Source organism: Aspergillus fumigatus, chromosome 1 (assembly GCF_000002655.1).
Source record: "Aspergillus fumigatus Af293 chromosome 1, whole genome shotgun sequence".
Taxonomy (NCBI): domain Eukaryota; kingdom Fungi; phylum Ascomycota; class Eurotiomycetes; order Eurotiales; family Aspergillaceae; genus Aspergillus; species Aspergillus fumigatus.
The window spans coordinates 1,267,329-1,285,319 of NC_007194.1; the positions used below are offsets into that span (position 1 = coordinate 1,267,329).

The window sequence follows — 17,991 nt, forward strand, 5'->3', positions numbered from 1 at the left end:
GCCGTTGGCCTTTACAAATCATACTCGCTGAAAATCGTTCGTTTCCTAGGAAGCTCTCCTCTCAGCGAGTCTCACGCTCATTGCATCTTAAGCTTCTCTCCTGTTTATCCTACTACCTGAGCCTCCTTCTCCCCAGCAACTTCTCTTGCTTATCGAATTACATCAAGATCTATCGGGTAAGCCGCCAATTCTTCATCTTTCGTCTGTTATTTCTTATGGAATCCCCTGTCCATACTCTATATCCTTAATCATCAGACTGGCTAATGTTGAAACAGCAATCATGCCTCACTGCATGAATTGTAGTGCCCCTTTACCGGATGATGTGCAACTCATCAATATTGCTTTTCATGATACCACCACTGATCCAAACCTCGACCGTGATCTGTACTGGGCCTCTCCCATCAGAATACCAAAGCGAGGACGAACTACCTAAGCTAGGCAGTCCATACCTGTTGGAAATAAGTAAACCTTCACCAGTTGTCGGCCCGAGTACTTGGTGGTACTCGCTGATGGCCATTATATTCGTGCCTTTGAGAGGCTTCACCAAACCCCAACCTTGCTCAGCAGCGGGTACAATCCTCCGATGAGCCAAATCCAGATGTCGCTATTCTCTCGGATCCGCCGGAATGGTCTGCATGCTGTCATGCTCACGGAGCAACACCGACTGCGTGAGAGTATGGCACAGTTGGTCAGTTCGGTCTTCTGCAATAGCGAGTTGCGGACAAGTCGCGCCACCTGCAGCTTACCTGGCGGGTGTGGCCTTATATAAGGCCCCCTAGGCACAGGCAAAACTTACTGGGCGGTTTTACTATTATTATTGTATCTGCTATTTCCCCCTCGGAAGGAACAATCCGAGTGAAAATTTGCTATCTACGTCAACACAGATTTTAAACATATTATGCATGAAATGGGGTTGTGAGAATCGATGTTCTACAGTCGTAAATATTGTACAGGTATCTAAGCAAGAGAATTATCATTCAGCCCATCATTCAAGTCCTCTCAATTCGTACTCCTTGACAGTCCAGTATGCCGACGGGTTACGGCGCGGAGATTCCCAAAAGGGAGGACGTCTCCGATCCTCTTAGTGCCCGTGAAGAGCATGCAGAGGCGATCAATGCCACATCCCCAGCCACCGGTAGAAGGGAGCCCCCACTCCAACGCTTCAAGGTAGCTCTCATCTATCTCCGCTGGCTCGTCTGTGCCCTTGGTGTAGCGGACTTGATCCTCGAATTTCCGTCTTTGTTCAAAGGGAGAGTTCTCCTCTTCGTAGGTGTTGACGATCTCCCGCCCGTCGATGAAGAGCTCTGCGCGCGCCGCAACACGCTGCTGATTGGCCGGGTGAATGAAGGACTTTGACAGCGGGGAGAGACACTCTGGAGGGTTGATGATAAAGGTTGGGTTGATGCATTCGGGTTCAAGGTAGGTGCCGCACAGCTCGTCCAGGAGACGAGGGAGAGTAGGTTCCTTGGGAATAGGAAGGGAAAGGTCTCTGAACAGCTGGCTGACTTGGTCTAGGGCATCTGGTGTGGTGAGGTCAGGGAGTCTGCGGCCAATCTTGCCTTCAATGCCGGTGGTAAAGTCTACTCGACGGAAGGGAGCTGAGAAGTCGACTTCTGGGGGTTTCAGACTGGCGTTCTTGTTGAACTCCTGAATATGAGCCGCCATGCCTGATAGGAGGTTCTCTGTGATGGACATCAAATCTTCGAGGTTGGCGTATGCATGGTAGAATTCACATGTTGTAAATTCCGGGTTATGCGTTTTGTCCAGTCCTGTCGCAGCATATCAGTCACTCATGTCCATGTCGATCCAACGATCAAGTATCTGTCCTGACTTACCTTCATTCCGAAATGAAGGGCCAATCTCGAACACTTTGTCGAATCCTCCGACCACTAAGCGCTTCAGCCATAGCTCCGGCGCGATTCTCAAGGATAGTTGCCTATCGGGAAATTCGGTAGCAGAAGTTTGAAACGGACGGGCAATCGCTCCGCCAGCTATCGAGCCAATGATGGGAGTGCTGACTTCCATAAACGATCTGTCGAGGAAGAATTGGCGCAGAAACTGAATAATAGCTGATCGCGCTCGGATGATATCTGCCGCCTTCTGGTCGGCAAGGAACTGGACATGGCGTGGGTAGGGAGATGTCTCATGCTCTTCGGCGTCGACAGGCACATCGTGCAGGCAGGGCGCCAGGAGTCGAGGAAGCTCGGTTGCAAGAACAGTGAGTTCCCCAGTTCCTGTGCGGTGAGGGTTACCAGTTACGGCTATGGAAAATCGTTCAGTCTCGGGTAGTGATACGGGGGACGGCTATATGTCACAACATACAGAAAGTATCGCCGCGGCGAAGGAGACGGTAAAATCTCTTGAAAGCATCGGGAGCTACTCCGTCCAGCTTGCGAATGTTGCACATAACCTGGACTTTGTGCCCATCCTGGAAGATATCGAAGAATATCAACTTGCTCCCGGCCAGTCTATAGGCACGTATTCTTCCTACAAATCTAAGTACAGAGGACAACCGAGTAGGGCCAGAACAGCGGCAACCTACCATTAACAACGACAGTGTCATCTTCTACTGTTTGATTGCTGGTAAGGTGGCTATATCGCTCACGGAACGTCGCACAACTCAGCGACCGGTTGTCACTTGGGAGACGGGGATATGGATCAGCACAGGCATTTTTGACCTCCTCAAGCCGGTGTCTGAATGCTTTATCCGAGGAGGCTGCGCTGCTGCTATGCCTTGTACGTATAGATGATGATGAGACCGGTTTGATTGCTCCAAGTAAACTATCTGCTAAGCGAAGAGTACGGTGGTTACTGGAAGTAAACGGCAGTCCTGCACTGATACATTGCTCGTATTAGCTTATCAATCCAAGCAATATAACTTCTCCTCAGACGACACAAGAATATGAATTGGGCTTTAAATCAGGTAAAAGAAATGACTCCGGTGCGATCAAGTGCTTGAAACAAGCATCATCTGCAGCGGTTCTGGAAAGGAATGTGTCTCTCATCATTCAATTGATGGGTAGTAGTCAAGAAAAGAAGAAAATAAGCTTCTTACCTAAATCGAGAACTCCTCAAGCACAGTTGTGAAGCCCACCGGGGGCAAATTGAGTGCATATTAAATGGAAAAGCTACAGTCACATCACGTTAAAGATGGGGAAAGAGAAAAAAAAAGAAATTGCACTGGACATGGGAAAGTCAATGAATTTATGGAAGGCGGTGGGAAAAGACGGGCTTAGCTCGCCGGCTCATAGCAGCAGCAACTCCGTCTGGGCCGCAATATCGTACATAATCTATCTCATCAGAATCAATTTGAGCTACCATTCATCACCAGACCCAGTTTCCTATTAGTCAGTACAGAGGCTTGCTTTCTGATCAGACAGTTATTGTTATTGACGAATACTAACCGCTTCACAGATACCTGATCTCATAACTCAATCAAACTCCATAAAATACCATCACCATGTCTTTCCTCTTCGGCGGTCCCCCCAAGATGTCCTCGGCAGAGAAGATTGCTGCCGCAGAGACGGAAGTCGAGATGGTTTCCGATATGTTCAACCGGTAAGACGCGCCAGTCTTCTTTTTTCCCTATGCCAGTGTCGGAGCCAGTACCATGGCCTACTTTCATCCGCTTTTGATTACCCAGCTAAGTCATACTCAATCTTAGTCTCACCGAGTCTTGCCAGAAGAAGTGCATTCCCAACGACTACCGGGAAGGCGACTTGAACAAGGGCGAATCAGTCTGCCTCGACCGCTGCGTCTCCAAGTTCTTTGAGGTCAACATCAAGGTCAGCGAGAAGATGCAGGGTGAGGCGGCCCAGAAACAGGGCGCTCCTGGATTCGGCATGTAAGGAAGATACAAAGACTTTACTCGCTAGTCTTGTTTGGAAGGGCATTTTGCACGCATCGACTGATATGTTTGGAACCGATGATCTTACAACCTTTTCCTGTGTTCGCTTCCATCGGTGAGGTCATACTTTCATGCTGGGCGTGGATTCTCTCAACGTTTGTCTTTGCTTGCGATCGAATGGATTCAGGATGATATCCCATGCTGAGTTCGCCTTAAAGACTCTTACTCAATAGGATACGAGATATCACTCGGTTCTGGCAGGTTTGCCCTATCATGGGAGCAATCTTGGGGGATACTCGAGCATTACTGTTTTCGTCTCCGAGTCGTGCCGTTTGCAATGCGTCCGATATGGACACCGAGCCTCTATTCACACTATGTACACTAGAATTGGTATATAAAAATACAGGGATATCACGCTTAACACGAAAGACAGGAAAGGATCGAAACATGTCATCTAGAAGACAATCCAAGAAATCTTCCCAACAGCGACAACCATGAATTGTTTTGTTTCTCTTCCTCGTTCTTTATCAATCCTTTCATTCTTGTTTCAAGCTCCACCACATGCCGCTCGAATTCTCCGAGGCCGCTCTCCACATCCTCGACTTTTGACTCGAGGATGTCGAGCTCATAATCCAGCTTAGCTCCCATCATCTCGACGCGCTTCATGGTATCAACAAGGTAGTTGTGCTCCTCCGTCAGCAACTCACTGGAGCGTTCCCTCATTTGCTGGTATTTCTCAACCTGGTCTAGGTAGATCGAGTTGATGTTCTCCTGTGACTCATAGAGCTTCCGGTTCAATTCATCCACCGAGTTCACTTGTTTTTCCACCCAAGGGACTGTGTGATGGCTCAGCTCCTCAATTTTGGAACTAAATATTCGTACATCAGAGGCCAGCGTATCCTCAAGCGCAACGGCTTGCTCTAGAGTGGCATCTGGCTTAGGCTGCAATGCTTCTCGGCCGCCCAGGCTCTCCCAGCCAAGTACGACGTCTTCAACAATACTGAAGGACAGGTGGCGAGGCCAACCATTGCTTCTACGTTCGGAGTCATCTGTCGTGGAGGATTCTATGAAACTCTGTGGTCGGCGCAATAGCATCAGATCGACTCGAGAGAGTTCGTCCTGACTAACAGATGCATCGGTCGATCGTGTCCTGGATCGCCCTAGATCAGACTCGTCCTCTTCCAGCTGACTTGTCGAGGTTTTTCGTGCTGATTCAGTCTTCTCATTATCACGCGGAGAATCAACAGTGATTTTCGGAGGTTCCAATTCGGAGACTGTCGGGCCACTAGTACTCGCTGGTTGCTCTGCCTTTACTGCGTGAAACCGTGCCTGGTCTTGAGGCTCAGAAATACTTTCCTGATCCGTCAGGTGAGCATCAGCCTGTGTTTTTAGCACAGGCATCTCCGCATCGCTTTCAATCGCTGGCATGTAAGCCGCATCACCCATCAACTCCGCCCCGTCTTTCGTCGACTTGTGGTGCTGAGATCGAAGGCTTGGCAGTCCAACTGCTTCTTTGAACCTTCCAAATCCGATTCGTGCGTCCGACACCTTGCCACTAACACCCCTTCGAACCATGCGACTGAGGTTCTGATCCTTTTCGTCCGGTGCCGCCCCCGTGTCTGGCTGCCTCCACGGACGGTCTGAGCCTTGCAAGGATCGGTCACCAGCCAGATCTTCGTATGAATGGCGTTTCCTACTTGTCCAAACATAGTTGCCCTGTTCATCCCTGTTGAACATCATGTCCGCAGCAGGCTGATCATGAGCGAAGCCATCACCAAGCCCACTCTTACGTGGCTTCCCTCTCCACAGCCACTTTGCTCTCTCACCCGTAACTAGCGATGCGAAATCGTCCAGCTCCAGGGTCTCAATATCGGCGATGCCACCTTTTTCACGTCCCCGTACCATACCCATGACCATCTCACCCCCATGTCCGCTCAATTCAGCCATCGTTGACTTGACAGCATCCGTCCAGCCTTCTGCATTCGCCGCCTTGGCAGTTACACGGTGAAGCCGATCGAGCGTTTGACGGTCCAGTCTGCGTGTCCGTTCCATCTTCTGTGACTTTTGAAAGCTCTCGATTGCCCTCTTAAGACTGCGTATATCGAAGGCGTCTTTTCCTACCGGGGCACCGAAGGCATGAAGCCGATTTCGAGCTCCCATGAATGTGCCCAGCAACGCCGCTACAGTTGTCGGCCCTAATACGCCGTCACTTGGTTCGATGTTGTATAGATCAATCCCAAACTCGGTCCACCAATCATTGATCGCAGTCTCGGTAACATCGCAGAGCAGCCCATCCACGTATTCAGGTGCCAAGAGACCAAACATTGACAGCGCAATCTGGCATTGTTTGACGAGCTCCATTACAGCAGAATACACAGGTACTCGCTCGCTCGTTCGATAGAGTTGATAAAACTTTGCCACGGTCGCAGGTGAAGGAGGTTGTAGCTTTAGGCCGGCCCGGCCGGCGCAGGAGAGCCGTTTCAGGTTCTCATTGACGATAAAATCTTCCTTGTGTCGGAGTATGTCACCGTCGGGGACTGGGATGACCGTCAGCGCAGACGGAAACGAGCTCAGGTCAGTTACCATGACAGTGCCCAGAGGTGTATTTTTCGTTCGTGCTTGACATTGCGTGACGGCGTTGAAGTACAGTTTCAAACGCGGAGACCAGGAGCTTTCGTCAGTTGGGACGCTGAGGACTCCCACCAAGACCTTGTGCGAAGGATCGCCCGTATAAGTTGTAATCACAAATGTGGGGTGTACCCTTGAACAAGCCCATTGCTCAACAATGTATATCTCGTAACCCTCCAGGATGAGGCGTCGATGCAGCACAACTGTTGCAGGATCTTCCTCCAGATATCGAAGGGCCACAGGATCAGTGAATACAAGTTTCTGATGACCGTGCAACGGTGATGCCTCCATGGGTCCGTTCGTATGCGAGCAGGGATTAGAATCACGTTGGATTGCCACAGGAGGCGCAGCCTGTGCGCTGGTAACAGCCGGTGGCATTCTGTCAGCGTGGTATTATCGCATTAGTGGTAACGACTGTGGCATATCCAGAGCTGCTTGCTGGTGTCTTCAGATTGATCGTCGATTTGACGTGTTTAAAGTATTGAGACCAAGCTCAGAAATGAGGGGATGAAATGTTGACCCTCCTGGGGTCTCCTAGCTTTGTTGGCCGCGTAAGGAAGGAGCTTGACATATCCGGAAAAAAAACTAAGTATCTGTAATCTCAAACAGGAGTAGAACTTTTATTAATTTGCCGTAACATCGTCACAAGTAGGAGCTCAAATGTGGAGTTGGGAAAGAGAGTTGCAAGAAAAACAGTTGACTGGAACAGCGACGTCACAGTATTCTGGAAGCGGTGAGTGGGTGGAGGGTGAGAGTGCCCCTGATACCAGCGCTAAGTCTACCTTGCTATGGAGTACGGAGTTCCTCCGTACCAACATAATAAATCTGGGGAATCCGGTTGGCCTTTTTATACTCCAGGCTAATGGAAAAGGATGAGTACTGCTATCTTGTTTCAAACGTGAGGAAACATAGCACCTAGTCTGAGAGGCCCAGCGAGCGACGTCTTCAATGTCGAGACCACAACAGTTTCAAGTGTATTGAAAATATCCCCAAGAATTCCCGCACTTGATCCTTACACTAAGAGACCACTCTATTTCGATTCTACAGGGACCAATATCAACCGATATCGGCAAATCTCTTCTCCACCGACCTCCACAAGGGAAGCAAACAGCGATGAAAAGACCGATATTTCGAGCATCCGACAAGCAGAATGACTCAAAAACTGACACCAAGACTTAGGATGTCAGGGCAACTTTTTTTCAAAAATTCCCAGCCGATCCGAAGACCAACTGAAGCGGTCAACAGGTAGTTTTCAACTAGCAAAAACACGGTCTCGGATGTCTCCTCACTGACACGTGTAAAACCCGTGCACCAGGATGGAGAAGAAAAGAAGAAAAAAATTCAAAGTCAAGGGGGAGCTGCCAGGTTATATACCTTTGCCAAGGCCCACTACTTGCGCTAGCGTAAGCGAGGCTTTCCCCTTGGGTGGCAGCGGTTATGATTGGCAGTGATACTTTCCTTACTACGGGATCAAGCATTTTACGTAAGCAATCGAATATTCGCGGCCTTCTGTTAAAGAGGTACGAGGGAAGGCATTACAATAAGCGTAGAGCGAGGCCTTTGCGACATAAGGCCCGAATATAGACTCCAAGGGATGATCAGAATTTGGAGGAGCGAGCCTTTCTGCCTATAAAGTACTGGTGCACGGAGTATTGTTCGAAGTTGTCTTTGCTACCTAGGTGCGCATTAAAGTGGACTACGTACTACCACTCCACATGGGGGCTTTTTGCAACAGCTCTTCGGAGTACCAGTATTAGTCGGAATAGGAAATGCTCTAAGCCATCTATTGTTTCAACATGAGTTGGAGACTGCTCCGAATTACTTGGATTAACAGTATCACTTTCATATTCCAGTTGGTTCACAAAGTACTTCATGAAACCCCGCAGCATCATACCGTGACCATACTCCTAGTTATTGAATGATACCCGCGAAGAGGGGTAACAAAGCATTATTGGAGAACACGTGATGTCCCATGTCCCATGTCGTAATGGAACTGTCGGTCGCCGATAGCTTATCGAACCTACCTCACCATAACCTGACTTGTCGGTCCTGATTCTTTAATCTACTCTTTCAGAGACTCTCATTACATCAACCAAAGTCATCGGCTGGGCACTATCCGAGTCACCCATATGGCTATCGCCGTCGTCGTACTAGAATAGCGGAAATCACCCTACTCCGCTTTCAAGCGCCATATCCCAGTCACCCCAGAGCCGTCATGGATCTTGTTCGGAAGGAGCATGAACGGCTCACTAAGAGGCTGAAGGCTTCTCAAAATATTAAAAATGTGCAAGACACAATAGATCTAATTCAAGCAGCGCGAGACACAATCGCCTCTGGTTCGTGCCTCTTCGTCCGTCGGTCGGCGGCCATTTGGTCGTTTAGCAGTGTTTATTGACTGATCGTTGTATAGATCCAGGCCAAGCATCCATGACTCTAGCAAAGCTCCAAAATTCAGTTAAGTCATCATTCGACGCAATCAATGACAACCTCAAGGAACACCACAGCGCTCTGAACAAGTACAGCAAAGCACTAGATAAGGTCTTGTCTCCGAGTCATTTCTACATATTTGGTGCTCTCGAAACTGACACTGTGGCAGCTCTTCAAAGATAAGCCACTTCCGAGCACCGAGCATGATGCTCTATCTTCTAGAGAGCATCTCATCAACCGCGCAATCGCGATGCACCTGTTACGAGAGGGACAGTTCTCTGTAGCCGCAACCTTCCTTTCCGAAATAGCCGAAAAGAAAGCTTCGACGCGAGAGAACGATATGGATACGGATGGCCCAGACGCCGCTAAGAGTCTTCTCGATATCGACGATGTTCCTTCGGACGAAGTTCGCAAACAATTCGCAACCATGTATCACATACTACATGAGATGAAGGAGAACAATAACTTGCTTCCGGCTATACAATGGTCAAGGGAAAACAAAGAATCTCTGGAGGCACGAGGCAGTAACCTTGAATTCGAACTGTGCCGGTTACAGTTCGTCTGGCTCTTTCATGGCGGACAAGGCCCTGCTGTCGCTGGCCCACAGGCTGCATTGGAGTACGCCCGGCGCGAATTCCATGTTTTTCTCCCCAGGTACTTGGTGGAAATTCAGCAGCTGATGGGGGCAATGGCGTTTTCTCCAAACCTCCAAGAGTCGCCTTATCGGAATATTTTCGACAATCCGTCGGCATGGTCTGATGTGGCGCAATCTTTCACTCGGGAGTTCTGCTCACTGCTGGGTTTGTCTGCGGATTCGCCCCTATACATTGCCGCTACTGCCGGTGCGATTGCGCTACCCACTCTGTTGAAATTGCAGACAATTATGAAAGCAAAGAGGACAGAGTGGACCACGCAAAACGAACTTCCGGTAAGTCGAGTCACAGCTGTCCGGTTCATCCTATCATGTCCAGGGATCTATAGTTGACATACTTTATAGGTCGAGATTCCACTTCCACCCTCTTACCTATTCCATTCGATCTTTGTCTGTCCGGTCTCCAAGGAACAGTCTACAGACGAGAATCCCCCGATGATGATGCCTTGTGGTCATGTTATTGCAGAAGAGTCGTTGAAACGACTTTGCAAGGGCACAAGATTCAAATGTCCTTATTGTCCCAATGAGAGCCATCCGCGAGAGGCAAGGAAGGTCTTCCTATGAAGAATAGGGGACCATCCAACATCCACCTGGACGAAAAAGTCGGCATGACAGAGAATGTGGATGGGTCTTAGGAATCCGGATGTCTTTGGTCCTCGTCTGCTTGTCAACCATGTAAGTATGGTGAAGGTGGCGTTTTCGGTGTCAAGGTCATGAGCGCATGCGGGAAATTTTTTATGTGTATGACCTCCAGATAATCCCAGCTTGGTTAAGTCTACTGCAAGCCCTTGCGTATCGATTCCTAGGAAGCCGAAGACATTTCTTCAAGATATACCCCACATATGGGTGTGTATTATCAAACCTTGGTTTTGAGAGCACATAGTCACCGGAAGATGGTTATTGGTTTCGCCCGTTGGCCACCCTCGATCTATTAGAAAAATTCATCTAACCCTGGATAATGCCTGCTCTTAAGGAGGATGTAGTTCTTTTAACCAAGGACTCCAATGAAAGCCCGAGGCGATCCGAGTGCCCACCCCCCTTTACCCTTTTCTGACATTTAATTGGAGGGCTAGAATCCCGTGACTGCGCGATCATTTGGCGATGCAGTCGAAACCACTTTACGCGTGCAATACCGGTCTTTACGCGCCCACAGTTCGTCCCTCAAACTGGCTCATTTGTGATAGATGCAACAAAGAAAGGATCCAACAAGGTTGACGGGTGTCTTTAGAGTTGTAGCTGTCTGAATTACTCAGCATAGCAGAGAATATATAAGAGAAACCAGTTTCCAAGATGGTTTGGTTTCTGGAGTTTGTGCTCTGTTTATCAGCTGTTCCGACATCATCAGTGTCACCCCCTTGATCGTCGTACTTACAGACGCAGGTACAGATACAAGCATGCTGTCATCTGTCCCACTATTGACCGAATATTTGCAGGTTTACGGAGTACTCCATCAACCCCTGAGACCCTGTCATTTCTCTCACCTCGATTGACTTGCTCAGTGCCCTTGAAGATGTTGACCCAACAGCACAGCAGGAGCAGTCAAAACATGCTTTCCATCAAACGACCATCCCAGAGTCCCGCCGACAGCTCGTCCTCGCGATATCGCATTGGAAAAGCGACAGCGTCCCAGAGAGTGAGGAACCCTGTCCGCGACTCTCCAAGTACTCCATCGCGACGAGTCGAAAGACGCCAAAGAACAGGCACTTCCCCTACCAAGAGGTAAGACTATTCTCCTTTTATCACGGGAGGTTGAAAGCTAACAACCCAGCTCGCCAAGTACTTCAATTGTAACCATCTCCGTCGGCCCCGAGGCTCGCCTCTTCGCCGCCCACGAAGCAACCCTCTGCATATCCCCCTTCTTCGCAGCCGCCTGCTGCCGAGCGCAAGCGCAATCGCCATCACCAGACTCCCCTAACAAGCGCATCAGCATCTCCTTACCCGACGAACAGCCCGAGATCCTATCCTGCATCCTCGAATACCTCTACAAGGGTGACTACACCCCCCGAGCCATCTACAACCGGCACCGCGAGACATGGGAACTGGAGAACACCGGCCCTGACACAAATGGCCAAACCACCAACGCGACTATTTTCCACCATGCAACTGGCTCGGTGATCCTGAGGGATACAGCCGTTTAGTAAGTCTGATTGTCAGTCCGCGAGACAACCCACCATCGGAGGACTAACAGCTGCTCAAACAGCTGCGCCGCGCAAAAGTACGGCCTCGAACCCCTGAAGCGCCTTGCCTTGCGGAAACAAGGCCTCCACTCCGGCATCCAGTGCAGCACCATCCTGAGCAGCGCCCGCTACGCCTACGCCAACACGCCAGACGACGAGTCCAAGCTGCGCGCTCACTATCTGGCCCTGATTATCCGGTGCCGATCAACGTTTAAGCGGAGCGGGACTATGCAGATGGAGATGGAGAAGGGTGGGAAGTTATTCTTTGACTTATTTGTCGCGATGTGTAATCATATGGTGTGTATTGTCCTTTCGGACGGCTTTTGTATGAATGGAGCTGACTTTTGTCTTTTGCTTAGGATGATCTCGCCATTGCTAAGTCTTCTCTTGCCTAGTTCGCATTCTGATGTCTGTCGACTTATTATTCCGTTTCAATCCAGACCGGTCGTGGCGCCTTTCCACCATACCCTTCCCTATTTTTTACTTCCTGCAGTAGTGTATAGTAACCTTGTTTCATGTCTCTTCTATCAAAAGCGGGACTTTTCTCTCACTGGATCAATACATTCTAATCCATACATGCAAAGTTTTCGGAGTATGGGGTGTCAAAGCATCGATGCTCTTGTTCATAGTCTCACGTGCAAGTCATATAAGATGATGTAGGCTTCTGTGTAAGCTGCCTTCCGCTGATGTGTGTCAATTACCGAACAATCCGGTTTGACCTACGCGACAGGCTGGAAGTCCAGCCTAGTACATATTACCTCTTCCTTGAGGTAGACATTCTATCGTCGGTATAAAATAAGCTAGTTGAAGATGATAGCCTGCTCTGTCGCATCTGATGGCTATTCATGCTTCATAAAGGATATCATGGAGAATTAGGCTGTGTATAAACAGCTCAGGGCTTTTCTTTGGCGGCTGGCCCTTGGACGTCGTGAGATTCAGATCCTGTTGGGCGGCCTCCAATTTCGTGTCTGACCTGGCTCTGACTCAAGCTCACCTTAAAGTCGTACTCTTGGATGGTAGTGGAGGTCCTAGACGCCAGTTCCTGGAAAGGCGGTACCTCCTTTGCTCAACACAACCATGCCTCGCTCCCGGGCAATGTAACCCTTCATAAGTCCCTAGCAATAGTCAATTAGTCTGCGATCGCTATCTGATAAATAAGAATAGCATACCTTGTATATGAGGTTAGATAGTAGGCATTCAACCTCATCAATGTCTACGCGAGACCTGTCATCCGCATGTGTGCCAATCCTTAGCGCTGCTGCGAACTCAGCAACAGGAACACGAGTTCGGCGGATGGGAGGCTGGCCATCCTTGGATTCTTCGAACCCTCCAGCAATAAAAACCTTCCGGAATAAATTTCGCAGAGCAATATCCCGTCCTCTTTCCAATGGCAGATAGATGCGTCTCTTCACGAATTCCTCTTCTCCGGCGAACATGGCTGTGTCAAATCCAACCAAATCCCCCTTTCGTATGCAATCGCACAAGGGGCGGAATAGTTTTTCCAATCTGGGAAAGGGCGCAAGAAGTTTCTGGGATGGTAGAGTATGGGTTGTCACAAGGTGGCAGGGGACAAGATAGGTGAGGATCAGCCTGCTGACATTAGTGGGGATATAGAGACATGCACTAAGAGTTCACTGACTCTCGATTTTTGAATGCGCCCTTGTGGCACATGTTCCACGCATATGCTAAGTGTTCTTCCGCCTGCGGAAGGTCATCAGAGTAAGGCTCGTATACTAACGGAGATTTGCTCGTGATCTTCTTACCTCCCGGTAGTTCTCATCTAGAAAGTGAATGACACCAACATAGTACTTGAAGGTGACTATGTGGGACTTGGGGAAAGCTTCCAGCTCAGGAAGATCGGCGGATGAAGCGCTCAGAGCGCGAAGGAGGTTCTTGGAGAGTCCGACTGAGTTGAGCTAGGTTTGTCAGACCACGTTCAGAAACGGATTGGGCTTCAATCGTACTTTGAAGTATGTCTTGAACAGAAGATTCGTGGTGTTGTAGATACCCCATTTCCGGGATTCTTCAATTGGTGCCCTTCAATCTTACTCAGTAATTTGCGAAAAGGAGTGTCAAGGGCCAGTACGACTACACACCTGTCGCTCAAACAAAGAGTAAACATCCGATTGATGATCCGGGCAGCCTCCTCGAGCTTCGCGCTCTTCTCAAAATCCGCCGCAACATCATCTTGGAGCTGGTCACCAAAAGCCATGGCTCCTTTAGACGAAATCTCAGTATCTGCTTTAATCGCAAACACCCTCAAGTATTTCCCCACCACATAGAGACAGGGGACCGTCCATGCTTGAAGCCCGAAATTCGTGTAGCCTCTGATGAGAGTATTTGCCACATTTTTCCAAGCATCAAAGACCTTGGCCCAGCTGGCTGACGGGTTGTACTCCTCAAACTTGACGATCTCTCCTACGGCCTTCCAATACGCTGCGAAGATGTCAACCCAGCCGTTCTGCTCTTGCTTTGGGAGCTTCACGCCGTTCGCTTGAAAAAGTGAATAGCGCAGATCTGCCGAAATATGGTCGGAGTCAGAGAAGTTGTAGAATGACAGCAAGCGATCGGGGCTTTGGGAGGTTGCGATGGGAGTAAGAGCTGCTGCCAAACGAGGACCAGACCCATTTTGCTGGCCTTCCTTGAAGTCTGTAAAGACAGACGCCATGGCAGACTGTGTGCTGTAACCAGAGTCCTAGATTATCGTGTCGAAGCGTCAGTGCTTTACAATGATAAAAGTATCTTCACCAAACAACCCGAACAATCTATGGAGCTAGGGCTCTGGTGTCATCATCCATATTTCCTGCCTTCTCCATTGACGGTCGCGAACGTGATTGGGGGGAAGGTGGGGAACAACAGCGTGCTGCCGCGGATTCCTGAGGCCCTTATCAGCCGCTGTGGCTGAGCATCCATTTTTGGTATAGCGTCGGAGTCAAGCCCCATCTTCCTGGTCGCTTAGGCGAAGGGCGGCAGCCCTAACTCAACAAGTTTCACAAATCCTCATTTTCGACCAGACCAGCCGGCACACCTATCTCGACAGTCAACCACAACAGAGTCGACAAAAGTGAGCATCACCCTCGTTATCCACCTTTTTGTTGTTTGCATTCGATACTAACCGGATTTCCAGATGGGTGAGTGAATTTTTCCCCTCGATAACTCGCACAATTTCCCCGTCGGATCGATTGCAATGGTTTCCTGCGAACGTCGAACGACAGAAGAACGACACTTGAAATAGGCCCTGGGCGACAATGGCAATGGAGGACACACCGATAACGAGAGAACTGCGCAAGGTGTTTTGAAAATACGGAATGAGACTGTCATTGAAAAAGGAGGTCGAGCTAGATTGCGGTCGCACATTGTCGAAAATTTTCAAGATCCAGATCTGAACACACGCGCCATCGACGATGACGTTCGCACGGGAATCAATGCAACGATCGAAGACGCTTTTCTATTCGAATCGGATATACTTGAACGAACAGTCACTGACGGGTGTGTCTCACAGGGCGTCTCACCGAGTACCAGGTCATCGGGCGTCACCTGCCCACCGAGGCTAACCCCACGCCCAAGCTGTACCGCATGCGCATCTTCGCGCCCAACCCCGTTGTGGCCAAGTCGCGCTTCTGGTACTTCTTGACCCAGCTCCGTAAGGTCAAGAAGGCCAACGGTGAGATCGTCAGCCTCAACGTGGTATGTCTACTATGGGAAAGGATTGTTCGGTCAAGATGAGGTCGACTGACTATGTATCGTTTTCTTGCTTGCTAGATCCACGAGAAGCGCCCTCTCAAGGTCAAGAACTTCGGTATCTGGCTCCGCTACGACTCTCGCTCCGGTACCCACAACATGTACAAGGAGTTCCGTGAGATGAGCCGGACCGAGGCTGTTGAGGCCCTCTACCAGGACATGGCTGCTCGTCACCGTGCCCGCTTTGGCTCCATCCATGTATGTTGAAGCGCGTTGAAGAGCACAAGTTTCACAGAGATCTAATGAATCACATGCAGATCCTCAAGGTTGTCGAGATCGAGAAGGCCGACACCATCCGCCGCCCCTACATCAAGCAGCTCCTCCAGAAGAACCTCAAGTTCCCTCTTCCCCACCGCTCCGCCAAGCCTGCTGGCAAGAAGGTCTTTGCCTACTCGAGACCCTCTACCTTCGCTTAGATATGACGTTTTGGGTTATGGGAGATGGAGTGTGCGGATCAATGACTATGTTATGGCCATAGCATGCAAGAAGGACACGGATCACGCGGAGAACAAGGCGTGTATCTACCGCCCAGAAGATGGGACGGATGTTTTTGATGTCTCTTTAGTCCTCTGCAGCGACCCTTGCAAGTTATTTATCAAAAAAATTACCGGGGTTCTTTTCTTTTCTAATACCATGGTTCTATCTGAGAGGTAGTCCGCGTAGAATCCCCGCATGCAATAAGCTATACTACAGGCAGAGTGAGACCAGAGAAAGGCTCGGCAATTGAGTGACTGATGGTACAACTACACAATGTCCCCGACACCATGACACATGTGGTAACGGTCGGGTTATTCTGTGGGGGTCCAGCTTCACTTCCGTCGGATATCGCGAGACCATCAACACAGTTCACAAGGCTACAGACTGTTATATAGCGTCCAGCAAGGTCATGTCTCTGTAAAAACCAACCACGACTATAGCATCTTCATGGCACAAAATACTCAGACTGACATAACGTGGCATTCGAAGAGGTCCTTCAGTTTAAAAACCCCGATTGATTAGTCATGGACACAAATACCTTACCGTCAGGAACGGGTATTGCGTCATACGGACCAGTTAGTAAGACGGACAGTTTGGGATCCGAACAGCGAGAACCACTCCGTACCTACTAACTCCGTCGGTACTCTCTATCCACCAAGTACTAAGTTTAAACATCCGCCCGCTCCGATCTTGTGTGTCTTCTGGTTCGGGATTTCCCTCAATTGACCACCAGCCTGTGTCAATTACATACACCATGTTTGCGCGTCAATCTCTTCGCGTTGCTCAGCCCTTGAAGCAGGTAAAAAACACAGCTCCGAACATTTTCGGGTCTTTGTTTAAGGATCGGAAGAAGGACACCCGCTGACTGACGCGCACGCAGGGCTTCCGTAAATACTCCACGGAAGCGCCCTCCAAGGGCAAGTCTTCTCTCGCTCCTATCTACCTCGGCGTCGGCCTCATTGGTCTTGGTGTAGGATTGTACCGGTACAACTCTGCCAGCGCGGAGGCTCCCCCTGCCGAGCGCCCGAAGGTTTTTACCGGCGGTGACCAGGGTTGGGTTGATCTCAAGCTGGCTCAGATCGAGAATCTCAGCCCCAACACCAAGAGGCTGCGTTTTGAGTTTCCTGACAAGGAGGCTGTCTCTGGTCTTCACGTCGCATGTGGGTAGACACTTTTCCTGGAGGTGCTGGGCTGTCTCATAGCTGACTTTTTTTTGTCGCCGTCTAGCTGCCCTGTTGACCAAGTTCAAGCCCCAAGGCGCCGAGAAGCCTGTCATCCGTCCCTACACACCCGTGAGCGATGAAGGTACGCGCTCCTGTTCCGGTATATACCCGCAGTAGATTGACTCCATTTCCGCAGAGCAACCCGGCTACCTCGACCTCGTCGTCAAGGTCTACCCCAACGGCCCCATGTCCGAGCACTTGCACAGCATGAACGTCGACCAACGCCTGGAGTTCAAAGGACCTATCCCCAAATACCCCTGGGAGGCCAACAAGCACAAGCATATCTGCCTGATCGCCGGTGGTACTGGTATCACCCCCATGTACCAGCTGGCTCGCAAGATCTTCAAGGACCCCGAGGACCAGACCAAGGTCACCCTTGTCTTCGGCAACGTCCGTGAGGAGGACATTCTCCTGAAGAAGGAGCTGGAGGAGCTGGAGAACACCTACCCCCGCCGCTTCCGGGCCTTCTACTTGCTGGACCACCCTCCCAAGGAGTGGACCGGCGGCAAGGGCTACATCACCAAGGAGCTCCTGAAGACCGTCCTCCCCGAGCCCAAGGAGGAGAACATCAAGATCTTTGTCTGTGGACCTCCCGGCATGTACAAGTCCATCAGCGGACCCAAGGTCAGCCCCACGGACCAGGGTGAGCTGACCGGGATCCTTGCGGAGCTGGGATACAGCAAGGACCAAGTGTTCAAGTTCTAAGCCTGCGCTTAGCGTGTGTACAAAGGCATGTTTTGACCGCATTTAATAGTCTTGTGTTAGAAGTACCCTGTCTCGAATGGGGTGTTAGAACTCGAATATCAACGATCAATGTCA

General features: G+C 50.0%; 8 protein-coding genes and 1 non-coding gene across 9 annotated transcripts; 6 read left to right on the top strand and 3 right to left on the bottom strand.

The window, feature by feature from the left end:
- Positions 1 to 153: 153 nt before the first annotated feature.
- Positions 154 to 3,152, bottom strand: AFUA_1G04460 (uncharacterized protein). Its single transcript, XM_077803815.1, has 5 exons — positions 3,056 to 3,152; positions 2,543 to 2,835; positions 2,323 to 2,487; positions 1,836 to 2,261; positions 154 to 1,769 (listed from the first exon to the last, which is right to left on the bottom strand). The coding sequence occupies exons 1-5, from the start codon at positions 3,112 to 3,114 to the stop codon at positions 1,000 to 1,002; spliced, it is 1,713 nt and encodes a 570-aa protein (XP_077659986.1). The 5' UTR covers positions 3,115 to 3,152; the 3' UTR covers positions 154 to 999.
- A 122-nt stretch (positions 3,153 to 3,274) lies between these two features.
- On the top strand, positions 3,275 to 3,848 carry tim10 (Tim10/DDP family zinc finger protein; the record flags this gene model as incomplete). The annotated part of the gene is made up of 3 exons (XM_745102.2): positions 3,275 to 3,347; positions 3,415 to 3,558; positions 3,665 to 3,848. The coding sequence occupies exons 2-3, from the start codon at positions 3,461 to 3,463 to the stop codon at positions 3,846 to 3,848; spliced, it is 282 nt and encodes a 93-aa protein (XP_750195.1). The 5' UTR covers positions 3,275 to 3,347; positions 3,415 to 3,460.
- Positions 3,849 to 4,297: 449 nt separating this feature from the next.
- On the bottom strand, positions 4,298 to 6,853 carry AFUA_1G04480 (putative Sin3 complex subunit (Stb2); the record flags this gene model as incomplete). Its single annotated transcript, XM_745103.1, has 1 exon — positions 4,298 to 6,853. The coding sequence occupies one exon, from the start codon at positions 6,851 to 6,853 to the stop codon at positions 4,298 to 4,300; it is 2,556 nt and encodes an 851-aa protein (XP_750196.1).
- A 780-nt stretch (positions 6,854 to 7,633) lies between these two features.
- Positions 7,634 to 7,793, top strand: AFUA_1G04485. Its single transcript, XR_013344462.1, has one exon. It is a non-coding gene; the product is annotated as an uncharacterized ncRNA (small nuclear RNA).
- Positions 7,794 to 8,030: 237 nt separating this feature from the next.
- AFUA_1G04490 (ubiquitin-protein ligase RMD5) lies at positions 8,031 to 10,526 on the top strand. The gene is made up of 4 exons (XM_001481655.2): positions 8,031 to 8,811; positions 8,886 to 9,013; positions 9,072 to 9,830; positions 9,900 to 10,526. The coding sequence occupies exons 1-4, from the start codon at positions 8,691 to 8,693 to the stop codon at positions 10,116 to 10,118; spliced, it is 1,227 nt and encodes a 408-aa protein (XP_001481705.1). The 5' UTR covers positions 8,031 to 8,690; the 3' UTR covers positions 10,119 to 10,526.
- A 435-nt stretch (positions 10,527 to 10,961) lies between these two features.
- On the top strand, positions 10,962 to 12,126 carry AFUA_1G04510 (BTB/POZ domain-containing protein; the record flags this gene model as incomplete). The annotated part of the gene is made up of 4 exons (XM_745106.3): positions 10,962 to 11,273; positions 11,323 to 11,691; positions 11,755 to 12,028; positions 12,091 to 12,126. The coding sequence occupies exons 1-4, from the start codon at positions 11,065 to 11,067 to the stop codon at positions 12,124 to 12,126; spliced, it is 888 nt and encodes a 295-aa protein (XP_750199.2). The 5' UTR covers positions 10,962 to 11,064.
- A 632-nt stretch (positions 12,127 to 12,758) lies between these two features.
- csn12 lies at positions 12,759 to 14,571 on the bottom strand. The gene is made up of 6 exons (XM_745107.3): positions 13,828 to 14,571; positions 13,696 to 13,768; positions 13,495 to 13,647; positions 13,371 to 13,432; positions 12,901 to 13,321; positions 12,759 to 12,846 (listed from the first exon to the last, which is right to left on the bottom strand). The coding sequence occupies exons 1-6, from the start codon at positions 14,397 to 14,399 to the stop codon at positions 12,760 to 12,762; spliced, it is 1,368 nt and encodes a 455-aa protein (XP_750200.1). The 5' UTR covers positions 14,400 to 14,571; the 3' UTR covers position 12,759.
- Positions 14,572 to 15,307: 736 nt separating this feature from the next.
- On the top strand, positions 15,308 to 15,888 carry AFUA_1G04530 (60S ribosomal protein eL20; the record flags this gene model as incomplete). Its single annotated transcript, XM_745108.1, has 3 exons — positions 15,308 to 15,418; positions 15,494 to 15,670; positions 15,730 to 15,888. 3 exons carry the CDS (start codon positions 15,308 to 15,310, stop codon positions 15,886 to 15,888), a joined length of 447 nt encoding a protein of 148 aa, XP_750201.1.
- Positions 15,889 to 16,703: 815 nt separating this feature from the next.
- mcr1 (cytochrome b5 reductase family protein) lies at positions 16,704 to 17,877 on the top strand (the record flags this gene model as incomplete). The annotated part of the gene is made up of 4 exons (XM_745109.1): positions 16,704 to 16,748; positions 16,830 to 17,109; positions 17,177 to 17,254; positions 17,309 to 17,877. 4 exons carry the CDS (start codon positions 16,704 to 16,706, stop codon positions 17,875 to 17,877), a joined length of 972 nt encoding a protein of 323 aa, XP_750202.1.
- Positions 17,878 to 17,991: the final 114 nt, after the last annotated feature.

What these genes read in the sequence shown, in the direction of transcription:
- csn12 (XM_745107.3), bottom strand. Translation starts at nt 14,399, where the DNA reads ATGGCGTCTGTCTTTACAGACTTCAAGGAAGGCCAGCAAAATGGGTCT. An exon ending in ACTCTTTGTTTGAGCGACAG is followed by an intron (nt 13,769 to 13,827) that starts GTGTGTAGTCGT and finishes GTAAGATTGAAG; the next exon opens with GGCACCAATTGAAGAATCCC. An exon ending in TAGATGAGAACTACCGGGAG is followed by an intron (nt 13,433 to 13,494) that starts GTAAGAAGATCA and finishes GACCTTCCGCAG; the next exon opens with GCGGAAGAACACTTAGCATA.
- AFUA_1G04490 (XM_001481655.2), top strand. Translation starts at nt 8,691, where the DNA reads ATGGATCTTGTTCGGAAGGAGCATGAACGGCTCACTAAGAGGCTGAAG. An exon ending in GCGAGACACAATCGCCTCTG is followed by an intron (nt 8,812 to 8,885) that starts GTTCGTGCCTCT and finishes ATCGTTGTATAG; the next exon opens with ATCCAGGCCAAGCATCCATG. An exon ending in CCACGCAAAACGAACTTCCG is followed by an intron (nt 9,831 to 9,899) that starts GTAAGTCGAGTC and finishes CATACTTTATAG; the next exon opens with GTCGAGATTCCACTTCCACC.
- AFUA_1G04460 (XM_077803815.1), bottom strand. Translation starts at nt 3,114, where the DNA reads ATGCACTCAATTTGCCCCCGGTGGGCTTCACAACTGTGCTTGAGGAGT. An exon ending in TTGAGGAGTTCTCGATTTAG is followed by an intron (nt 2,836 to 3,055) that starts GTAAGAAGCTTA and finishes GCAATGTATCAG; the next exon opens with TGCAGGACTGCCGTTTACTT. An exon ending in TCGCCGCGGCGATACTTTCT is followed by an intron (nt 2,262 to 2,322) that starts GTATGTTGTGAC and finishes GATTTTCCATAG; the next exon opens with CCGTAACTGGTAACCCTCAC.